Raw genomic sequence first — 22,037 nt, 5'->3', positions numbered from 1 at the left:
CTCATTGAAATGTAGGGCTGTAAGAGACCTTAAGAGGTCATCTAGTTCAGCCCCCTGTGCTGAGGCAGGACCAAGTAAACCACCTCCAGTGACAGGGATTTCACAACCTCCCTTGGTAGCCTATCTAGTACTTAACTAAAACTCATTAAAGAGCCTGATCTGTTTCTCCCTTGAAGGGTAAACAAGATTGGTGCCTTTCACCAGCACTAAATTTACGTGGGGGAAAACAATTAAAAGAATGGGCAAAAATCTTAAGAGGCATTTTGAAATGGGGTATATGGGCCCACACAGAACTTAGCAGGAAGATGGTTAAAACCTACCAATGAAGCACAGATCTGTAGCAGATGTCTCTGCTCTCAACGTAGATAAAGACAAGGAACCCTATTTTGGGGGAAAGTTGCTAGGTCACTCCATTAGGGAGAAAACATTGAGACTATCACAGTCAAGTTCTACCTTCAAAGGTACATCCGACCCTCAGTGACTTCTCTGAAGGAACACCCAGTGTTGAAGGATCTAAGAAGGGAGAGCTTTCGGAATTGAGACCCCTACTGAGTTTGGATCAAAGGAAAAGGGAGTTTCTTAGTCTGCTATGTTGTGGACGCTGTGACTGCCACAAACCTCAATAAAAAATAATTCAGACTTTGTTATATGAGTGCTATAAGTATAGTCTGCCAGCCACAGAGCCTGGAAGGGACAGTTTTACTTTTGTTCAGAATTTATGTTATGTTATAGGAAGCTTATATTTTGGGGTCTGGGAATAAGAGACCCAAAACAGACATTTAAATCCATGGCCTTGCTTAATTTGATTACCTCGTTGTCCAGGGACACAGAGCCAGCTAATCTAACTCATATTTCCTACTATAAATGGTAACATTTTTAGCCTCTTTCACCCTCTTGAGATGCCACAAGGCAAGAATGACTGTTAATAACCCTTCTGTTGGAGCTGTGACTGAACAATGGACTGTACTGGGGAATAAAAAAGGAAGGGGGAGGTGGAAATATACCTCCATCTGATATACTGACTCCTTTGTATTTACAGAGCAAGTAAAAGAAATATCAAGATAGACTTCCTCAGTTGGACATAAAAATGGCTCGGAAAATGATTAGAGCAATTTGCCCCACAGTTTTCAGATAAATCTGCCATATCAGGGAGAGAACAAGGATCATCATTCCCACTGCTCCCATCTAGTTGAAGATGAGAATCTTTCAGTTTTTAGAATACTTAAAAGCAAATATTGTTCTACTAAAAATATTTTTACATAAGAACATAATGGCCATATTGGGTCAGACAAATGATCCATCTAGCCAAAGATCCCGTCTTGTGACAGTGGCTTATGCCAGATGCTTCAGAGGGAATGAACAGAACAGGCACTCAAGCTATTCATCCACTCCCAGTGTCTGACAGACATTGGCTAGTGACCATCTTGGCTAATCCTCCATGAATTTACCTACCATAGTTCTTTCTCGAACACTGTTATACTTTTGGCCTTCACAACATCCCCTGGCAACAAGTTTCACAGGTTGACTGTGCATTCTGTGAAGGAGTACTTCCTTTTGTTCATTTTAAACCTGCTGCCTATTAATTTCATTGCATCACCCCTGGTTCTTGTGTTATGTGAAGGAATAAACAACATTTCCTTATTCTTCACTTTCTCCACACTGGTTAAGATTTTATAAACCTCTACCATGTCCCTCTTTTCCAAGATGAAAAGTCCCAGTCTTCTTAATCTCTCCTAATACAGAAGCTGTTCCATACCCCTAATCCTTTTTGTTGTCCTTCTCTCTACCTTTTCCAGTTCTAATGTATCTTTTTTGAGATTGGGTGACCAGAACTGTACACAGTATTCAAGGTGTGGGCATACCATGGATTTATACAAAGGCATTATATGATATTTTATGTCTTCTTATCTTTCCCTTTCCTAATGGTTCCTAATATTCTGTTAGCTTTTTTGACTGGTGCTGCACATTGAGCGTATATTCAAAACTATTCACAATGACTCCAAGATCTTTTTCTTGAGTGGTAACAGCTAATTTAGACCCCATCATTTTGTTTGGATACTTGGAATTATGTTTTCCAATGTGCAATACTTTGCATTTATCAACATTGAATTTCATCTGCCATTTTGTTACCCAGTCACCCAGTTCAGTGAGATCAGTTTGTAACTCTTCACAGTCTGCTTTAGACTTAACTATCTTGAGTAATTTTGTATCATCTGCAAAGAGTTTACCCCCTTTTCCATATAATTTACGAATATGTTGAACAGCACTGATTCCACAAACTCCTGTAGGACACCACTATTTTCTTCCCTCCATTCTGAAAACTGACCATTTATTCCTACCTTTGCTTTGTCTTTGAAACAGTTACTGATCCATGAGAGGACATTCCAAAGACTGCTTACTTTGCTTAAGAACCTTTTGTGAGGGACCTAGACTTTCAGAAATCCTTTGACAAAGTACACTGTATCCACCAGATCACAGTTGTCCACATGTTTGTTGACACCCTCAGAGAATTCTATAGATTGCTGAGGCATGATTTCCTATTACAAAAGCCATGTGGACTATTCCCCACAAAATGTGTTCATGTATGTGTCTGATAATTCTGTTCTTTACTATAGTTTCAACAAATTTTCCTGGTACCAAAATTAGGTTTATCAACCTGTAATTACCAGGATCACCTCTGGAGTCTTTTTAAAAGATTGGTGTCACATTAGCTATCCTCCAGTCATCTGGCAAAGAAGTTGATTTAGATGATAGGTTACATACCACAGTTAGTAATTCCAAAATTTCATATTTGAGTTCCTTCAGTACTCTCGGGTGAATACCATCTTGTCCTGGTGACTTATTACTGTTTAATTTATCAGTTTGTTCCAAAACCTCCTCTACTGATACCTCAATCAAGGACAGTTCCTCATTTTTGTCACCTAAAAAAATGGCTCAGGTGTGGGAATCTCCCTCACATCCTCTTCAGTGAAGACTGAAGCAAAGAATTCATTTCGTTTCTCTGCAATGGCCTTGTCTTCCTTGAGTGCTCCTTTAACACCTCGATTGTCCACTGATTGTTTAGCAGGCTTCATGCTTCTGATTTACTTAAAGTTTTTGCTGTTCGTTTTTGAGTCTTTGGCTAATTGCTCTTCAAATTCTTTTTCAGCCAGCTTAATTATACTTTTACAAGTAACTCAACTTGCCAGAGTTTATGCTCCTTTCTATTTTTCTCAGTAGGATTTAACTTCCCATTTTTAAAAGGATGCTTTTTTGCCTCTAACCACTTCTTTTACTTTGTTGTTCGGCCACAATGGCACTTTTTTGGTCCTTTTACAATTTTTTTATTTGGGGTATACATTTAATTTTAACCTGTGTTACAGTGTTATTAAACAGTTTCCATGATACTTACAGGCATTTCACTTTTGGATTGTATCTTTTAATTTCCATTTAACTAACTTCCCCATTTTTGTGTTCCCCTTTTTTAAAATCTCCAAAGAAGAAGACACAGAATTTCTCTGAGCAACTAACAATGAGAAGCCAACCTCCCACTGCGTTTACTAAAAGATTCCATTCATGGTTTTAAAAAAAATCTCAAGGGTCTATGATTTAATTATGTGGGATACAAAGAATCTGAATAGGACTGCCAAATGTGTTTGGGCATACGATTTATCTATGAACTTTCAATTAGATAAACAGATGGGAGTAGACAACTTTACAAAAATGATGATTTCTTCCTTCCAAATATTAATTTACTCAATATTGTGTGACACAGATTATCTGATGTCCATACAAACAAGGAAAGTCATTATCTACATAACTCAGATGTAAAAAAAACAAGGCAGGAAAACTCTTCATGTTTATGGGTCTGGCATAAATTGCAAACATTCTGAGCTGGGAGTTAGCAAATGGATGGTTGGAGCTATTTGAATGGAAAACAGTGGGCACTCAGATCATAGCCAGATCCTCAGCTAACGTAAATCAGCGAGCTCTGTGGAAGTCTATGGAACTATGCTGATTCACATCAGTTGAGGAGGTTGACTTCATTTGATAAAGAGGTCCCATTGCCTAAAAAGGTTCTAAATAACTTCTCTATAGTAGGTGGGTATTTTGCCTAGAGTATTGTTTGTTTTGAATGGTAAGTGATGAAGAGCTGGATGCAAAAAAAAGATATTTAGAGAGTTATTTTCAATCCTTGCTTAAGGCTTTGGACCTTGAGGATTTTCAATCAATACTGAGGACCTCCTGATGGTTAGATGACAGCAGCACTGTATCCCATGACACAAAAAGATGGTGTTGAATAAATCAGTCTGGTGAGGTGGGATATTTTTGGATATCAATAAAAGGTTTTGTAGCATTAGGGTAGTGATATCATAGAGACAGGTACTCACATTACAATTGGAAGACCCGTCAAATGTTGGATACGAGCCATCAGGCCAATCTGCAGAGTCTATGATGCCTGACTGCCTGTGCTGGGCCTCATATTCCTTCAGCTGAAATTAAAGAACAAGGAAATGTTACTCAATGAATACTAAACTACGAGATGTGCATAAACCCATTGTTCAGCAACAAATAGTCACTTTCAGTTTCTGTCCATACTGTTGTAAAGATGGGAAAAACAGAACTTCTGCAGTGCATTTCTCTTTTTTAATCTTCTAATTACATTAGAATGGAAAAAAGTTTTGAGGAAATGACACTAATCAAATGGAGGAAGTGATCTGGAAACACTGTGTTTTAACTGATGAACTCTGGCTCCCAAGATGCAAAATTATATATTCCTTTCTAAAGAAACACTTTGCACTGCATAGGTTAACTCAAGGTAGTCTTTATAACTCCCTTACAAAGAAAGTGATCTAGGGATGGAAGTTTGAGATTCAGCTCTTTTAAATTTAAAACTAATGATTATCTTTATTGTTTTACAATAAAAAGGTATAATACACAGAAAAGAACTAACTCCTAAAGGGTCATATTGTCAAGGAGGACACTGAAGTTGGACACAAGCTTGCATCTGTTGTGCATGCAACATGAGAATGGCCCCCTAGCAAATTTGGAAACTGCATATTTCAGTAACCATTTGTGTGCACAAGTGTGGCATTTGTAGACACAACAGATGTATATAAACATGCAGCCATCAAAATCCAGGTTTGAAAATTAGGTCCCCAAACATTCTCAGTTCCTGGTTTACAGTCTTGATTAAAGTCCATTGACATCAGTGGAAAGACTGTCATTGACTTGAAAGGGCTTTGGATCAAGACCTAAATTTGTTAAAGGAAACAAGATAAAATTTCTGATGTACATTTTATTGCTAGTAATTCAGGCCACCAGAGGGAAGAAGTGCAACTACAAGCATAATGCACATTATACTTTATTATTACACACACAAAACAATGCAAGGGTAAAGAATTAATTGCAGAGAAAATGAGAAATTTGTTAGTGTTAAGGTTACACTAGGAATCTTAACAATACTTTTTTATTATACGATTTCATACATGTTAGCAAATGGGACGTACTATTCACCAAGCAATATAAAAGAGGGTATATACAATACAATATAAAAGAGGGTAGCTGAGGTCATATCTTTTCCTGGACCAACTTTTCCTGGTGAAAGAGACAAGCTTTGGAGCTTCACAGAGCTCTTTTTAAGGTCTGGGGAAGGTAATCAGAGTGTCCAAGGCTATATCTACTCTACAAAGTTATGTCGATCTAAGTTACGTCAGCATACAGCTGCTGCCATTGATACATCACCGGTGCGTGTGAATACTTGTCTCATTGTGTTGGCAGTGCATGTACTCAACAGGAGTGCTTGTATCGATGGAGAGAGCAGTGTACCATGGGTAGGTACCCCACTGTGCAACTCACCACCATCCAGCCTTTTGGAAAGGTTTTGCAATGCCTGATGGGAGCAATCAGTGCACTGGATGAGGTATATCACATGCCTTGATAGGCATATGTAGGACCCATGAATTCTGAAAGGGGTGTTGTGGGGGATATTGATCATCATAGCAGTGGAGAGATACCTGCAGCTTTTGCATCAGTGGTTATGGCAGGGTCCAGTGCACCCTTGTATTTATCTGTGACACTCTGAGTACCATTCCCAGACCTCAAGAAGAGTTTTGTGTAAGCTCAAAAGCTGGTGTGTCTCTCATTAACAGAAGTTGATCCAATAATAGATATCACCTCACCTACCTTGTATCTCTAATATCCTGGGATGAACATGGCTACAACCCTGCATACATATAATATAAAAGAAAGGATCTTCATCTTTTTTGCCACTCTAACTCAAGGAAGTGTGTGTAAATAAACAGAAAGTAAAAGAGCACCATTTTATGCTTAAACTCCATCTTTTCCCATAACCTAAGCTGCACATACATAATACTTGGTGTTACAGCACGTATGTTGTGTGATCACATATTTGCACAAAGGGACAATGTTATTGCTGTGGCAATCTGAACACTGAATTTCTTGGCTCTTATGCAAATGTCAACCTTAATGCTACATTAACGTATATATTATATATCTTAGGCTTTTACTTTTTAAACATTGCAAAGAAAAGTTCATGTCAGCCAGTGCATTCTGTGAAAAAAAGAATGTCTTTATTTTAATGATAAGTCCCCAAAAATGGCTGAACAGATTTTCATGAAACTTGAACAAAATAAATCACCTTTTGTCTAAGAACAAAATGGAGAAATTCCCAGCTCTAGGAGAGCTACCCATGCTAGCTCCGATTGAGGTAGCATACTAAAAATAGAGCAGAGCCCAGTTGCTAGCCCCTCTCGCTTTCATGCTGCCCCGGCTGCACTCTATTTTTATGGGCCATCTGGATCAGAGCTAGTGCAGGTATGTCTTCTTGAGCTGGGAATTACACCCCCAGATTAAACTGTATACGTAGCCCTGAGCAGCATGACAACAGCTAATGAATAAGCACATTCTAGCAAGAACAGATAAAAACTGCAAAGCCTGACATGGACAATGTCCAGTACAGAAAGGTATCCTGGTGAGGGAACATCAGATGAAATCTTATGCTTATTTGTGAGGAATCAATTGAAGCAAGATGTTAGATGGGTATTTACAGCGCTAGCCTGAATGTGGTATTAAAAACTAACCAACACTGGGTTTGGTCAGTAAGCAGATGGGGGAACTTCGACAGGAAAAGGGCTTGCAGAAACGTGCGCTGAACGGTTGCAGGCTGTCCTCTAACACAGGGAACAAGCTCCCTTAGCTCAGACAGCCCGAATGCTTTTGAAATATTCTAACTCCACGTGAGTGACACTTAGAATATATTTATTTAAAGATGCACTGATACATCTACTCTGTCTCCATGTATCATATGCTAAAACTATTTGTTCTATTATTTTATAAAACACTGCAGAGTCTATATTATTATTTATACATTGCTATGAATGCACACAGTCCCTCACAGGCAAATAAAATACAAGATATCCCTGGCACAAGAGAATCACAATTTTGCAGGTGTATCTACACTACATGCGCTAGAGTGGCACAGCTACAGCTATGCCACTGTAGTGTAGACACTTGTCGGTGATGGAAGATTTTTTTCTGTCACTATAGTAAATGCACCCCCTCAACAGGCAGTAGCTAGGTCTATGGAAGTTTTAGGTGTAGACCAGACCTGAATTTGACACTACATAATGAGAAAGGATAGTGAATGATGTGGCTGGGATGGAAGTTAGGATAAGAAAACGATGACTCAATTACTTGCAGTTATGTGATTAGCTTTCTCCACATGCATCAAGGGTCTACCCTCTTTAGAGGTTACACAGAATTGTGTTATGACATTCAGTAAGACTTCCGAGTTCAAACTATTCATCATATTTTCCTTCTCTTTATGGGTACAGTCATAAACCCAAACCTTTGAATGTCTCAGACTGGTGCATTTCATAGCCTGGGGTATTCTTCTGAAGTTAGTGAAGCTGAGTGTGCTATTTATGCTTGGCATTTAGTATCTCAGCCTAATTCTTTTCCAAACATGACTAAGGCACCGGTCCTCTTTCAGAACTACATAAATGCTGGGCTTGAAAGCATAAGAAATTTTGTACTAAAAAGGATACTAGTTCCTTGAACAAAGTTAGAAGTGTTTGAAAATAGGGGTTTAGTTTGAAAGTGCAACCTCAGCCTTCACTGTGGAGTCAGCCTCGTGACCTTATGATAAAGTGCAGGCACTATCACACTCGCAGAGATATTGGGGACCACCACTTTGTTCTTTGCACAACACTGCACTACTCAGAAAAACACCCTGCTAGGGTCAACAGATGACAGGATACCGGGCATCCTCCCCAGAGGAAGCTGGGTAGAATGAATCATGGGAAACTATATGCATCTCATACCCTAGCAAGTGCTTCCTCAATGGTGATCATCTTCTCTTTCACCATCATCATCAGCTGGATCCGTTCCTCATCGCTCATTGTGATCTCACTTGCCACATAACCAACATCCTCTCCTGAAGAAGAAAGGAAGAGATGAAACGCACCTATAAAACGACTTAGCGCCAAAAGGTGAATGTTTGGAAACAAGCATTGGCGATGCTGCTTCAGTTCCAGAACACAGCTCCCAGTTGGGTCAGGCTAGGCTGAATGAACCCTCCCCATACACCACAATTTGATCTGTGCAGGGAAAAACTGTGGTTGTCACAGCTTCGTGACGGATACTGCATCAGGCAGAGGGATGCAGCGTAACACAGTGATGAACCTGCAGGTTGCCACTTTTGTTCCATTGGAAAATACAGGAAAGAGGGCAGCCTTATTCCTCCACAGTGATGGAGATCAATGCCCCTCACCTACAATAAATGTCCTACTATGCGTGCTGAAACCAGCAGAGTTTGGTAAGAAGAAAGCAGATGCGGCCAAAATCATAATGCGTATAGGTGTATATATAGCAGTGACTGGGACCACATCTGAAAGTGGCCAGAGCAGTAAAGGGGATGCTAATGTAGCAACTTGCCTTGATAAGTCACTTCTAAAGACATTTTTTACATCCTAAACAGAGTCCTGTCATCTTTAACATACTTTCACCACATTCATTGTGCCTGTTCAGTGGTTTGGGGTGGCATCTGCCTGCAACAGAGTGATCCAACCAGAAGAGAGCGCGTCTGCAAGCACCTTCCCGCTCTCCATGTTTGCACTACAGCATCACTGCACCTGTGTGACTCTTTAAGACAGTACAGAGCAATGATAAGTGTCCACTTGGAGCAGAACTGGGGAAGAAGCCCCGATAACCTAACTGGTGGATTCATATTATGTGTTTTCATTTGCAGGCAGATACTCTTTCATTCCTTTTTATGCTTGCAAACTGGCACTATGCAGACCCATGCTGAGCTCAGCCTTAAAGTAAACTGGAGAAGGTACTGCAGACCCAAAGCAGGGTGGAGTCTTTTGCTAACTATTCTTTAAACAAACACGTCAGCCATAAGAATAAATCATAGCAAGTGTAGCCAATAAATACAAAGTATCTTTAGACCTCCTATTTACATGCCAAATGCAACCCATCTTAAACATACAGCTTTTTTCAACCCAGCTTCAACTGAAAATCTCTCTCTCTATTTGCAATGGTAGGAACATTCTGAGCCTCCAAACTGTGACTTGCAACAACCTCCCTCAAATCAGCTGGGTTAGGCCAAAGTGAGCAACTAAGAGATCAAGAGGCATCAAAGCACAGCCTTGGGGCAAAAAAAGGGGATCAGATGTTATATTTGAAAACATGCATTTCCCATTCCCCAGAATTTCACACTAATATTTTCATATTATTCTAGGACATTTAGATATACATGTTCCACTAATAGAATACTCTCATTTCCCATTGACTTCAACAGGCCACCCAGAACCTTGCAGGATTGAGGCCTAACAGAATACAGCTGATAACTCATCCTTTAAGTGCAGCTAAAGCCGGGGTGGAAAAACTACAGCCCTTAGCTGTTTTAAGCTGGCCTGCGAACTCCCGCTGGGAAGCGGGAGCTGGGGCTTGCACCACTCCAGCCAGGATGCAGGGTTGGGGGCCACACCATGTGACTCTTGGAAGCCGCAGCATGGCCCCGCTCCGGCTCCTATGCACTCCAATGGCCCCCTCCAGTGCTCCAATGGGAGCTGCAGGGGTGGTTCCTGTGGACGGGGCAGCGTGCAGAGCAGCCTGGTCTCGCCTCTGTGTAGGAGCCGGAGGGGGGACATGCCGCTGTTTCTGGGAGCCGCTTGGATCCTGCACCCCAGAGCCTCTTCCCATGCCCCAACCCCCTGCCCCAGCCCTGATCCCCCTCCCACCCTTTGAACCCCTCAATCCCAGGCCGGAGCTCCCTCCTGCACCCCAAACCTCTCATCCCCAGCCCCATTCCGGAGCCCGCACCCCCAAGCGGAGCCTGCACCAGCCCGGAGCCCCCTCCCGCACCCTGAACTCCTCATTTCTGGCCCCACCCCGGAGCCTGCACCTCCAACCAGAGCCCTCAACCCCTTCTGCACCCCAACCCCAATGTTGTGAGCATTCATGGCCCACCATACAATTTCTATTCCCAGACGTGGCCCTCGGGCCAATAAGTTTGCCCACCCCAAGCTAAAGTCACAATGGATCAAATCTGTGATCATATTTGTCGAGCAGATTAGACTTACATAGATCCGTATCTGCCAAGTTACTATAATCTTGTTTTAGTTTCTGTTTTGTGATACTTGTTTCTTAGACTTTAAGGAGCTACAGAGACTCATTTTTAGTGCAGTGTGTCACTGTGTCCTTAAAGGCTTTACCTTTCGAAGTCTGTCTCATTATTCCTTTCTGGTTCTTTCGGAAATTCTGCCAAAAATACTTATTCTTCTTTTTCCAGTCTGCTTTCCCTTAAGAAAAATGTACAGGAAAAGAACATTAATACGAAAATTAGATTTTCCCGTTTGAAAACTTCAGCATGTAACTTTACCAAGAAAGAAAAATTCCCCAAATTTGCTCATTTTCTGAATTTGATCTGTATAAGAATTGTGCTAATCTAACTATCTAAAAGAAATGTATGTTCTTTGGCATCAAGGATGGTTGTGGAGGATTGAGAAGTTACCAAGAGGCATTTTTTGAATTATAACACACAGACCCTTTTGTGTTCATGTTGACATTTGTTTAACTGTTCATGTCAAGTCTCGCTGTATTTTTGCAGTATTTTGTTTTTTTATTCTCTTTAGCTAAGGCACAATTATTTAGACTAAACACCAACTCAGATAAGGAATGTTATTTTGTTATATATTCCCTTTGCTGATCTGCATGAGAAATGCTATGAGACCATTAACTCCGTCTCCTGCCATTTATTTGTTTTCTAGTTTTCTCAGTTTAAATCGGGTATGGGTAGCCCTAGAAGGAATAAAAACCAAATACCCTCAGCAAAAACCTCAGGATTTTATACCTCTAGCTAATGAGTACCAGAGCTAGTTACAGGAGCTAAGTGTGAGAGGGCAGTCTGAAAAATAAACTTTGAAATACAAATACACCATTTTAAAACAACACAAAGTATCTCAAAAATTAAGGGAGAGAGGCTGGCAAATTATGCCTAATGATTTGAAAGTTAGTGCGGGAGGTGGCTTGAAGAAGGCAAACGGACAAACCAGCAATGATCTAACATTCTAGGATTTGCACCTCACAAGTTGCATATTTACAAAATGACAGTATTAGCTGGACTGGATCCGTCTACCACTTGTAGATGCTGTACCTCATTTTTAAAGGTGTAACCCCCCACCCCCAACTTCCACAAACTTCAGTTAGGATTTGTTGGCACTCAGCTCTTCTGATAATCGCACCCAACATACACAAAACTTAAAGAGATGTAAGAATTAAACAGAGAGAGAAACATGAAATGAAACATACTGACCTACAGAGCTTTCTTCAGAACTTGATTTATGAAGGGAAAGCCTAGAACACAAAAGAGAAATGGACTAATTATTGCAGAGTTCTCACATCTCCTGGGAGCTATCTGGTTACAGTAAATTGTGGTTTCAAGCGAATGCATCAGCAAATGTTTTCCCTTCTTTTTCTTCTAAATGTAGCTATTTACAAACAGCTTCTGAGCTCTGATCACAGTAGTTTGACCACGTTAACTCAGTTCCTCTCTGAAAACCCTGAAGCAAGTTTATTTTGACCAAGACAGACAAATATGCATTTAAAACCCCAAAGTTACATCTAAGGGATCATAAGTTACATCTAAGGGATAAATATGATTCACATATTTTTCTTCTTCTTCTATATAATAAAGTTGAATTCTGACTAATTTAGAAGCTGTATTTCTGTGATGCTGTATTCATTTAGTCTACGGCTATGTTGTTTAACTGACAGTATAACTCTTTGCACTTCTATAGTGCCTTTCATTTTACGAGTACAAAATGCTTTATAAACTACAGTAAAAGCTGTTTTATTTGGCATGTTCAGGGAATAGGGGGTGCCGGTTAACTAAGAGGGAGGGAATTTGGGTGTGGGAAGGGGTGCCGGGCTGGGGTGCGGGCTCCGGACAGGGGGTTGGGACATGGGAGGAGGCTCGGGGGGCACTCACCTCAGGCAGCTCCAAGCAAGCGGCGACCTGTCCCAGCTGCTCCTAGGTGGAGGAACAGCCATGGAGGATCTGCACACTGACCCCATCGCACCCCAAGCACTGGCTCTGCAGCAACCATTGGCCAGGAACCACGGCCAATGGGAGCTGCGGGGGCAGCACCTGGGTGGAGGCAGTGCACAGAGCCGCCTGCCTCAGCCCAGGAGCAGCCAGGACACGTCGCTGCTTGCATGGAGCCGCCTGAGGTGAGTCTCCCCCGGTTCTGGCACCCCAAGCCTCCTCCCACGTCCCAACCCCCGTTCCAGAGCCCCATCCCACACCCAAACTCCCTCCCAGAGCCCGCACTCCCAACCCCTCGTGGATGTTCCTCTGCCTAGGAGCAGCAGGGACATGTCACCGCTTTCGGGGAGCCATGCGGAGCCACGTAGGGAGCCTGTCGGCCCTGCGCCAACCGGACTATACACCAGACTTTCTATGAAGATTAGAAATGCTGGTTTAGAGAGCTTTCCGGTTGGTACAGAGCTGAATAACACAGCTTTTACTGTACTCATTAATTAAACCCTCACCATACCACTGTGAGAGAGGGAACTATCATTTCCCTGACTTTATAGATGGCAAACCAATGCACGGAAAAGCTAAGTGCCTTGCCTCAGATCACCCAGGATGTCTGCGGCAGAGTTGATCATCAGCCACTTTCCTGACTTCCATCATGTGCTTTACTACTTCTTCCTCACTCAAAATCCAGCTAAAAGGACTTATTTTTAGCCCATATTCTGTAAGAATATCAGCCAAAGCGATAAGGAACACTCATTTGCTCAGTTTTTAAGTCCATGAATAATAGTTACTGAACTTTGCAAAGTTCTTTGAAATCTTCAGATGAAAATCTCTATCTAGGAGTCTGAAGCAAAGCCCATTTAGGTCAATGAAAATGTTTCTGTTGGCTTCACACACTCAGTGCAGGCCATTATGAGCGTGATTATGTGTGCATAGTGCTCTGTTACATATTACTATACAATAATGCCTGGTAATACAATGCCTATGTTGTACCTATGCAAATAAAAACATGCATATTTCAACCTACAAAAAAACCCACAATAAAACACTACCATCACCCCAGTTCAAGTCTTGTATACAGAACATGCCATACTCCACTTACAGTAGAACCTCAGAATTACAAACACCTCGGGAATGGAGGTTGTTCGTAACTGAACAAAATGTTATGGTTGTTCTTTCAGAAGTTTACAACTGAACATTGACTTAATACAGCTTTGAAACTACACAATGAAGAAAAATGCAGCTTTTAACCATCTTAATTTATATGAAACAAGCACAGACAGTTTCCTTACCTTAAAAAGAACAGGAATACTTGTGGCACCTTAGAGACTAACAAATTTATTAAAGCATAAGCTTTCGTGAGCTTGTCTTACCTTGTCTTTTTTTTTAAACTCCCCCCTCCCTTTTTAAAAGCAGATTACATTTAACATGGTACTGCACTGTATTTGTGTGTGTGTGTCTGCTGCTGCTTGATTGTATACTTTCCAAATGAGGTCTGTGGTTGACTGGCCAGTTCGTAACTCTAGTGTTTGCAACTCTGAGGTTCTTCTGTATTTCATGAACCTTTTTGTCTGAATTCCCCATGCTCTTCTGCATTTTCTTGGGTTCCCAGCAGAGGGCACCACAGAGTTTTTGATCAATTCAGAAAACCTCAGAAGGGAAAACTTTTTTGTTTCATACGGATTCACAATGTAAACAATCCAAGCAATTATAGGCCAGCACTTTGTAAGCATGAAGATCATGCTCATCAATTTGAAAAGACATCATTAAAGGGAAAATGAGACAGCATGAAGTTTAGTTTTGATTCAGTAATTCATCCGGGCAAAGAGAAGCTGGCACAGCAGAGCTGTGAAATGCCATCTCCTTTCTACTTCAGTCTGATTAGAAATGTAATCCGGCACAAACGGCAAACCAGCTGATGCAACCACATTCCAGATTTGGACTGCACCAGGTGGAAGGGGGCATTTGTTGATATCCTTGCTGATGAAGTTTACTCTTGGATGGGATAACTTCTAGGGAGAAAATTAATAACCTAGGTGGTTCACAGCCCTTGCAGTCAAATATTTGGTTCTCAGGAAAGAGCTTGCACAACAGGCACAGGAGAAAAGGTCTCAGTCCCTTTAGACTTTGAATGAAATACTAGCCTCACTGAAGTCAGTGACAAAACTCCCATTGACTTCAATTTCTAATGGATTTCTAATGTAATGATGGCACTGGCATTTCCTAAACGGCATCACTCACTCATTCCTTGATCCCAAACATAAAGCACATGGACCTGTCTATGAGCGCAACATCAGAACTTGGCTTTCAGCTTCTGTGATGAAAGAACTAACCCTGTTACCTTTTTGCGCCTTTGCATGGACTTCAGCATCCAGCAAATGCTTTTTTAGTGAATTCAGTGCTCATGGAAGGTGTCAAACTGACATCCCTGGAAAACGAATCCTATTTATTATCAGAACAGGAACAACGTAGGCCAAGCCGTGAAAGCTTGTCCATGCTGCTCCACCATGGCAGCTCTGCCTTGAGCCAGAGAGACCATTTCTTGTGGCGAGAGGGTTGTTCAGCCTTCAAATCCATATTAATCCTCTTCTTCACTGCCAAAGCTGCCAACCGGGATACAAGTACATATCAGGTGGTGGTGGTGGTATTGTGGGCATCTGTTCACTAGGGACTGGCCTGAGGCCACCAACCCATTTCATATTGACTACCAACAACTTGCAGCAGCAGCAGCAGTCTTTTGATGTTCCTGGGCTAGATATAGTGATGGAGGGGAGATTCCACAGCAAGCAGGCCAACATCTAATTTGTAACTCTGACAAGAAAGAGAGAAAGAAAGAAAGAAAGAGAGAGAGAGAGAGAAAGAAAGAAACCGAGCATAGTCCTAGGACGCAAATTCCTGGTGCCAGACAAAACAAAGAGATAGTACTTAGGTAGAAGGGCAAACATGTCCAATCGTCATTTGATGCATTCTCTAATTGCAAAGTCTTCCATCTCTGGGCTGACCTTGAAAATACTAACAGCTTGTCTTACAAGATGGAAAAGCTGACAAAATCAAGTATAGACAATAAGACAAGGCACTTGCCTGTAAGTTCTCCCAGACAACTTTGATTTTTTTTTATTTTTAACCAAGGATATAAAAATATCGATTGTTTCTACTTCTTACATGTATGGTGAAAGATTCCATAGGCCCTCAGAGTCGATTTTTGTTTGATTTGCCAATTACACTTCCTTACTGTGTTAAATCTGCAGCTCCTCTGTGAGCATGCGCTGAAAGTGATTTGTGTTCTTCCATTCATAGACTGATAACTTGTACTGAAAGTTAATGATGCAGTGACACTTGGCAGAAGTTTCAGCACTGCATGTCTGAAAGGCAGCCAAATGCCATTACTCAACTGGGGAGACCTTCAGTTTTGTTGTGCTCTGATGTACAACTTCATTAGTAGGCATCCATATGAAATGTATTCTGTCACAGCATATAGCTGAGAAATCTATGGATCTAGCTTCATACAAGAAGGATATATCGCCAAGTATATTCCACAAAGAGGAGAGACAAGGTGGGTGAGGTAATATCTTTTATTGGACCAGCTTCTGTTGGAGAGAGACACACAAGCTTTTGAGCTTACACAGAGCTCTTCCTATAGAAGTATTTTCCAATCCTATGTAGGAGTGGAGTTTAGAAATGTCCAGAGCTTTATCTGTGAATCTCACAATTTCAAAACCATTCCTAGGCCTATTTTTAAGACCTTGTGGGCCTGAGATGTGGAAACAAGAAACAAAAAATTGCCTCAGAATAGGTTAAAAATGAAGGCTACTCTTTGGATCCAAAGAACATGTTTGCTACACACCTATTTTACGGAAATGATATGCTCCAATGGAGTTGTGTCTTGGGTACATAGAGCTTTAGACACACCATGGCAACCCCAGCTATACCAAAGGTACCACCAGGACTTATCTTGTTATTAAAGTACAGCAGATGGTAATGCTATTTCTATACCTACCTGTTTGCACATTCCATACACTCCTTTTTAAGCCCTAGAGCAGTGGTGGGCAACCTGCAGCCCACTCGCAGCCCGTTAGGGTAATCTGCTGGCGGGCTTCCAGACAGTTTGTTTACATTTGCCTGGCCGTTCTGCAGCTCCCATTGGCTGGGAATGGCAAACTGCGGCCACTGGGAGCTGTAGGCGGCCATGCAAATGTAAACAAACTGTCTGGCGGCCTGCCAGCAGATTACCCTGACAGGCCATTGCCCACCACTGCCCTAGAGGTTGTGCCACCAAGTCACCCCCCTAAGGCCAGAGATCACTGCACAAGTACGCAACACAGGCTAGTTGAACAAAGTATCCACCTAGAAAATGGGCTTTTCGCTACAGCTCTATTGAACTAGGTAGGCTAAAATTTTCCCTATTAACTGTGAGCTGATTTTCTTCTTAGACAGGAAAGCACCAGGGCTTATCTTGCATACACAGTGACTGGTTTTACAAGACACACAGTCCATATGTGCCATAAGTTGTGAAATAGCCCCGAGTTGGACCATTACAGAATTGGAAAGGGAAACAAATGACACCATGTGCTGCTTTTATGAATGTGCTGTTGGCTTTCAAAAAGCCCATCATTCTCAAAACAAACCATAACAGAGGAGCAGAGAATGAAGTGATTCTGACTGGCTTTTATTTTAGCTTAAACTTTATAAATGCAGGCATGCTTTAAAACATGGCCTCATCTTATTTATAGGACATAAAATCCACAGGTGTCCAATGCAGTCCAAAAAATGAAACCAACACCATTATGATCTTCAGTTAACTGATAGTGGCCCTCTTAACGCTTGTCAATAACTATTTACAACCCTTTTGGAGTGGATGGTTCAGGATGCGATTTTGGATCTAAAAATACTATTCACATTTGGGTGGCTGAATAAACCAACACAAAAGCCTCTGCATGCTCCTTTGGAAGGCCACTTGGTTATCTGTATGCATTATATAGGGTCACATAATCAGTGTGAAAACCGACATCTTTATAACTGTTACTGACTGAATACGAGATAGTTTATCTAACGGGGCTGGCATAGAGGAGGAAAATGGGCCTTTAGTTTCTTATCAAATTTGTATGGACCTGAAGGGAAAGCAAGGCTGCAAGGTTCTGACCTTCCTGGCATCACTGTAAAGAGATGGAAAGCAGAGGTTCCATTCAATTATTTTCTCATTACGTTTCCATAGCAATGGCTCTTTAAGCAGGTCAAAACTTTCTCAGTGGAAACAAACACTGAGCTGTTATTTTTGTTGGCCCCCCCCCCACCTCAGCCAACCATGTTGGTTCTACTAGTACAGTCTGAACATGGCCATCAGCAGGGGATGCGATGTTTAGCAAGCGGCAAGAGCATGCACAGAGGGATCCATGCAAAGAGGCAGATAATCATCAGCTCTAAAATACTTCCACAGCAGTGAGCTAGGCCCAGTCTAACAAATGTAACGTTTCTCTATATACAAAGCATGTTGGTCATGGCTGTGACAAGTTTAGGGCTCTTTTGAAAAATATCCTTTTACAAAATTACTAGGATTGAAATCTTCCTCCAGCTGCTCAGACACACACTGGTAGCACTTGTCACGCGTCACAGGCTGCGTTTGGCTGGCCTTTCACTCCAATTGTGAGTGTTATTGTGGGAGTTTCCTGCTCTGTTTCTCTTTGGGAGGCTATTTGCAGGCAACACAAATAGTTTGGCTTCTACTGAATCTGGCCTCAAACAAGTTAATATGGGGTCGTACACATATTCACCGACTCCTTTTGATTCTTGCAAGCACTGCGTATGAAGAAATGTTATATTAACTACTCCATAAATTTAGGAGATAAAACTACTCCCCCCACCTCCCAACTCCGTATTTTCCTTGCAATTTCTAACCTACACAGTGGGAATTTATTCCATCCTTAATTAAGTGCAGCTATGGTGTCCTGGGTTTGTTTGGGTTTTTTATTGTTCTCTGTTTTTGTCCTCTTCCTGCTTCTCATCCCCATCAGTGTAGCTCTTCTGTTTCATCACAGATGAGCTCACAGTCATCTGCCACAGTTAATCTGGGCACTGTGACAAGCTGCCAGAATTGAGTCTGATCAAATTTAAGCCAGCACAATGGGAATGTGACCTAGAGTGCTGATTTAATGACCCTTTTGCTTTTGGGGCTTGGCCTGGAGTCTGGACGCTACAGTGGAAGAGGATTAGGAGGGTTGGTGCTCAATATTACTGCCAACAATCACTGGATTAGAGTACCATAGGGTCCAGAGTTTGGGTCTTGTGTGTTATTTTGTATAAAGAAAGCAAGTTTTAAAAGAAATGCTAAGGAACAAGACAGCACTGAACTCCAAGTAATCTCTCAGCACTGCACTGATCTGGAGGTTTAATACCCAAGATAAATTTGAGTTTATACCACATATTGGCAGTGGGGCTGAAAACTCTGCATACCCAGCAAGCAAATCTTCAGCCTGTAAGAATGGATTAAACTAACAGTGTCCCCCAAAGGGAAGACAGAACCTGCAGATGGCTGCTTTGGTCATTGCTGCTCTGATTTCACTGCATGCCTTGAGAATCAAGTAGCTTTCACAAAAAACAGTCCCAACATTCACAACACCATAAACCTCCTCCCATTGGCCAGAGAGCTGGCCAAAGTGCAAGGACTCCAAATGCGGGAGGTTCAGTTTAAGAGGCACGTACTAGATACTCACACAGCACAACAGAGTTTTACATTTGTGAACAGCTGAAGCAGAGTTAAGGACACAGCTGCTGAACGAACAGGGACTCCTATAAACTGGAATGCCAGGCCCCTCAGAAATGTTACATCATGCAGCATGCACATGATACAAGCATTCCTGAATACTCTGCTGGACAGATCAACCTCTACCTGACTCCTACAACCTGAACCGTGATGTAGGTCTAGAGAATCAACTGGCAGAGAACATTTTAAATGCATTTTGCTATAACCTGACAGATATGGGAGCACGAATCACAACATTAATATGATATATCTTCATTTTCTTGGTTAGAAGTTGTGCTGTACTGATGAATAATATCACTCAAGAGGCAGTGAGTGATTTGTTGCATGATGGGACACTTCAGGACATCCACTGTGACACAAAGATTTAGAACAGAATGAGAATGCCAAAGAGCTGAGAGTTTCACTCAGTTATTGACTCCCATTTTTACCCATCAGTAGTTTTTCCTCCTTCCCCGCCCCTCTAACTGGAAGAATAACTTACACACAGGAGACTGTGCCTTGTCCTGCCTGTACATGGTGCTCTTGCACTTGGCATCTAGCTCCTACCCTTTCCTGAAGGCTCTCGGATACACCACATTTAAAATACGTAACAAGGCCAGTGCAGGGAATAGTGACAGCAAACAGATCTATTCCCCAAGGGGGAAAACAAATAACTTCTCTTTGCAACATCCCTGGATCTGCTAAAAACAGGATGAGAGACAGGATGCAGAAGCATGAGTTCAGGGGGAGTAGGGTTGGCCTGGATTTCCTGTCAAATATACAGAGCTCATTAGTCTATCATGCAGAGTCTTGACTGCTCAAATATGGGGACTAGGAGCTAATCAGAATGTTGGTTTCCATTGTTTAAAACACCATGTTTACAATGAGGCAAACAACCTCTCCCTCCCCCTGTCCCACCTCATTCCCCTGGCTTGAGTAAACTTCCTTGGGGAGTTGTCATCTTAGAGAAATAATAGCATTATTACTACATACGATGCACCCGTGGCTTGACACATTACGGGCACCAAGAGGCAACAATAGCCACCAAGAACGTGTTTCCTGTGTATTTGGTCTTATATTGGTCACACTTTTAGTCAAAACCAAAATTCAGTTGTGTCTGCATAGCCAGGATTGCTGTTCAAAATGAAAAATATCTGTTGTATACAGAGGCATGCCACTATGCTGGAGGCAAGATCAGACTTCACAATATTACTCTAACATTCAATCTGACAATAATGCTGCAAGTTGAAGGGTGTATGTGTGGAAATTAAACCTGACAGGAGAAAAATGCGCCTATTAATGGAAGAAAAGGCACACTTTTCAGGAGTATCATTTTCCATTGAGTTATTTGCAGAGTATTACAACCCTACAAAAACCACAGAACTGATTCAATTTATAGAAGCAACTTCTCTGAAAAACTCAACTGGTCATGAAGTTTAGAACTAGACTTGAACAAATGTGACTCTGCTTCCTATTTTGTAATTTACCATATTTCAGGCAGTTTTTAAACATATTGGGTATTACTAGCTATACAAGCAACATAACCACACAAACCTCAGACACCTCTCTGCTTTGTTTGGTGCTATAAGGATTTTTCTGATTATGTTTTCCCTGCAGTTTCCACCCCCTACCTCCCAGGTTTCCTTGTTACCACTTTAGCCAATTTAATGGAATGAGCATTTTTAGTGCCATGACAAAACACATTTTACTACTCGCTCTCTCTCTCTCGAGCTAGAAAGTATGGACAGCAGTAACAGAAGCTTATATTTCCCCACTCCCTTTCTGGAGGGACCATCACTAGAGGTGAGAAGGTAATTCAGTCTCCAGGCCCACAGAGACCTCTTGTCTCTCTACTGAATAGGAAGTTTCTATTAGTTTCATGCCGATCACTAGGGTGGATTTCATGACTGGCAGTCCCTTGTCCAATAGAAGCTAGACTGAGATTACCAACTTACTTCTACACAGGAACGAAAACAAGATATTTTGAAAATTGTAGCAAACATCATGAGAGACACCCTTCCCCTGCAATTGTCTGATAGTTAGGTCATTGAATAAGGCAGAGCAGGGTCTTGAACCTGAGTCCCCCACATCCCACGCAGGTGCCCTAAACACTAGATGAGAGTCAGACTCTCTTTTCTCCCTTTCCCTCTCCTCTGTTGGAACTGTTCCACTCTGTGTAAATAAAAATGTACTGGGTCAGAGAGAGAGAGAGAGAGACTCACTATATAGTTCGGTGGCTAGGGTAAACATTTGAAAGAAACAGATTCAAGTTTCTGTTCTGAATCAAGCCTGAACTAGGTCTCCCACATCCCAGGTGAGTGCCCTAAACACCAAGCTGTTGGGTCTCTGACCAGAAATTCCATCCTGGACCTGAGAAACCTTTAATTGAAATTGATACATTTCCACAAAAAAATTAAGTTTCAACAAATCAGCATTTTCTGATTAAAAACGTTTCACTGAAAAATTCCTGACTGGCTGCAGTTTGCGTTGCTGTGTAGATGAGCCATCAGAAGTGGTACAGCAGGGTATGTCTACACTGCAGTTAAAAACCTGTGGCTGTCCTGGGACAGCTGACTTGGATTTGTGGGGCTCAGGCTATGGAGCTGTTTAATTACGGTATTGATGTTTGGGCTTGGGTTGGGGGCTGGGCTCTAGGACCCTGCGAGGATCCCAGAGCTTGGCCTCCAGGCCAAACCCAAACTGCCCTTTAGCCCAAGTTCTGCCACCCCCAGTCAGCAGGCACAGGCCAGCCAT

The 22,037-nt window shown here is 41.8% G+C and overlaps 1 protein-coding gene across 6 annotated transcripts in view; it reads right to left on the bottom strand.

Annotated features, from left to right (window-relative positions):
* Positions 1–22,037, bottom strand: part of SASH1 (SAM and SH3 domain containing 1) — an 835,969-nt gene that overhangs the window by 70,285 nt on the left and 743,647 nt on the right. For all 6 annotated transcript variants that reach the window (XM_074948572.1, XM_074948573.1, XM_074948576.1 and 3 more), the window contains 4 exons: positions 11,822–11,862; positions 10,722–10,808; positions 8,325–8,437; positions 4,371–4,472 (listed from right to left, as the gene is read on the bottom strand). In XM_074948572.1, the coding sequence (XP_074804673.1) occupies positions 4,371–4,472; positions 8,325–8,437; positions 10,722–10,808; positions 11,822–11,862 (343 nt within the window). The remainder of the gene's footprint in view (positions 1–4,370; positions 4,473–8,324; positions 8,438–10,721; positions 10,809–11,821; positions 11,863–22,037) is intronic.

Source organism: Natator depressus, chromosome 3 (genome assembly GCF_965152275.1).
Source record: "Natator depressus isolate rNatDep1 chromosome 3, rNatDep2.hap1, whole genome shotgun sequence".
NCBI classification, from domain to species: Eukaryota; Metazoa; Chordata; order Testudines; family Cheloniidae; genus Natator; species Natator depressus.
Note: the sequence above shows the minus strand (reverse complement) of the source record. Positions and strands in the feature narration are given on the sequence as shown.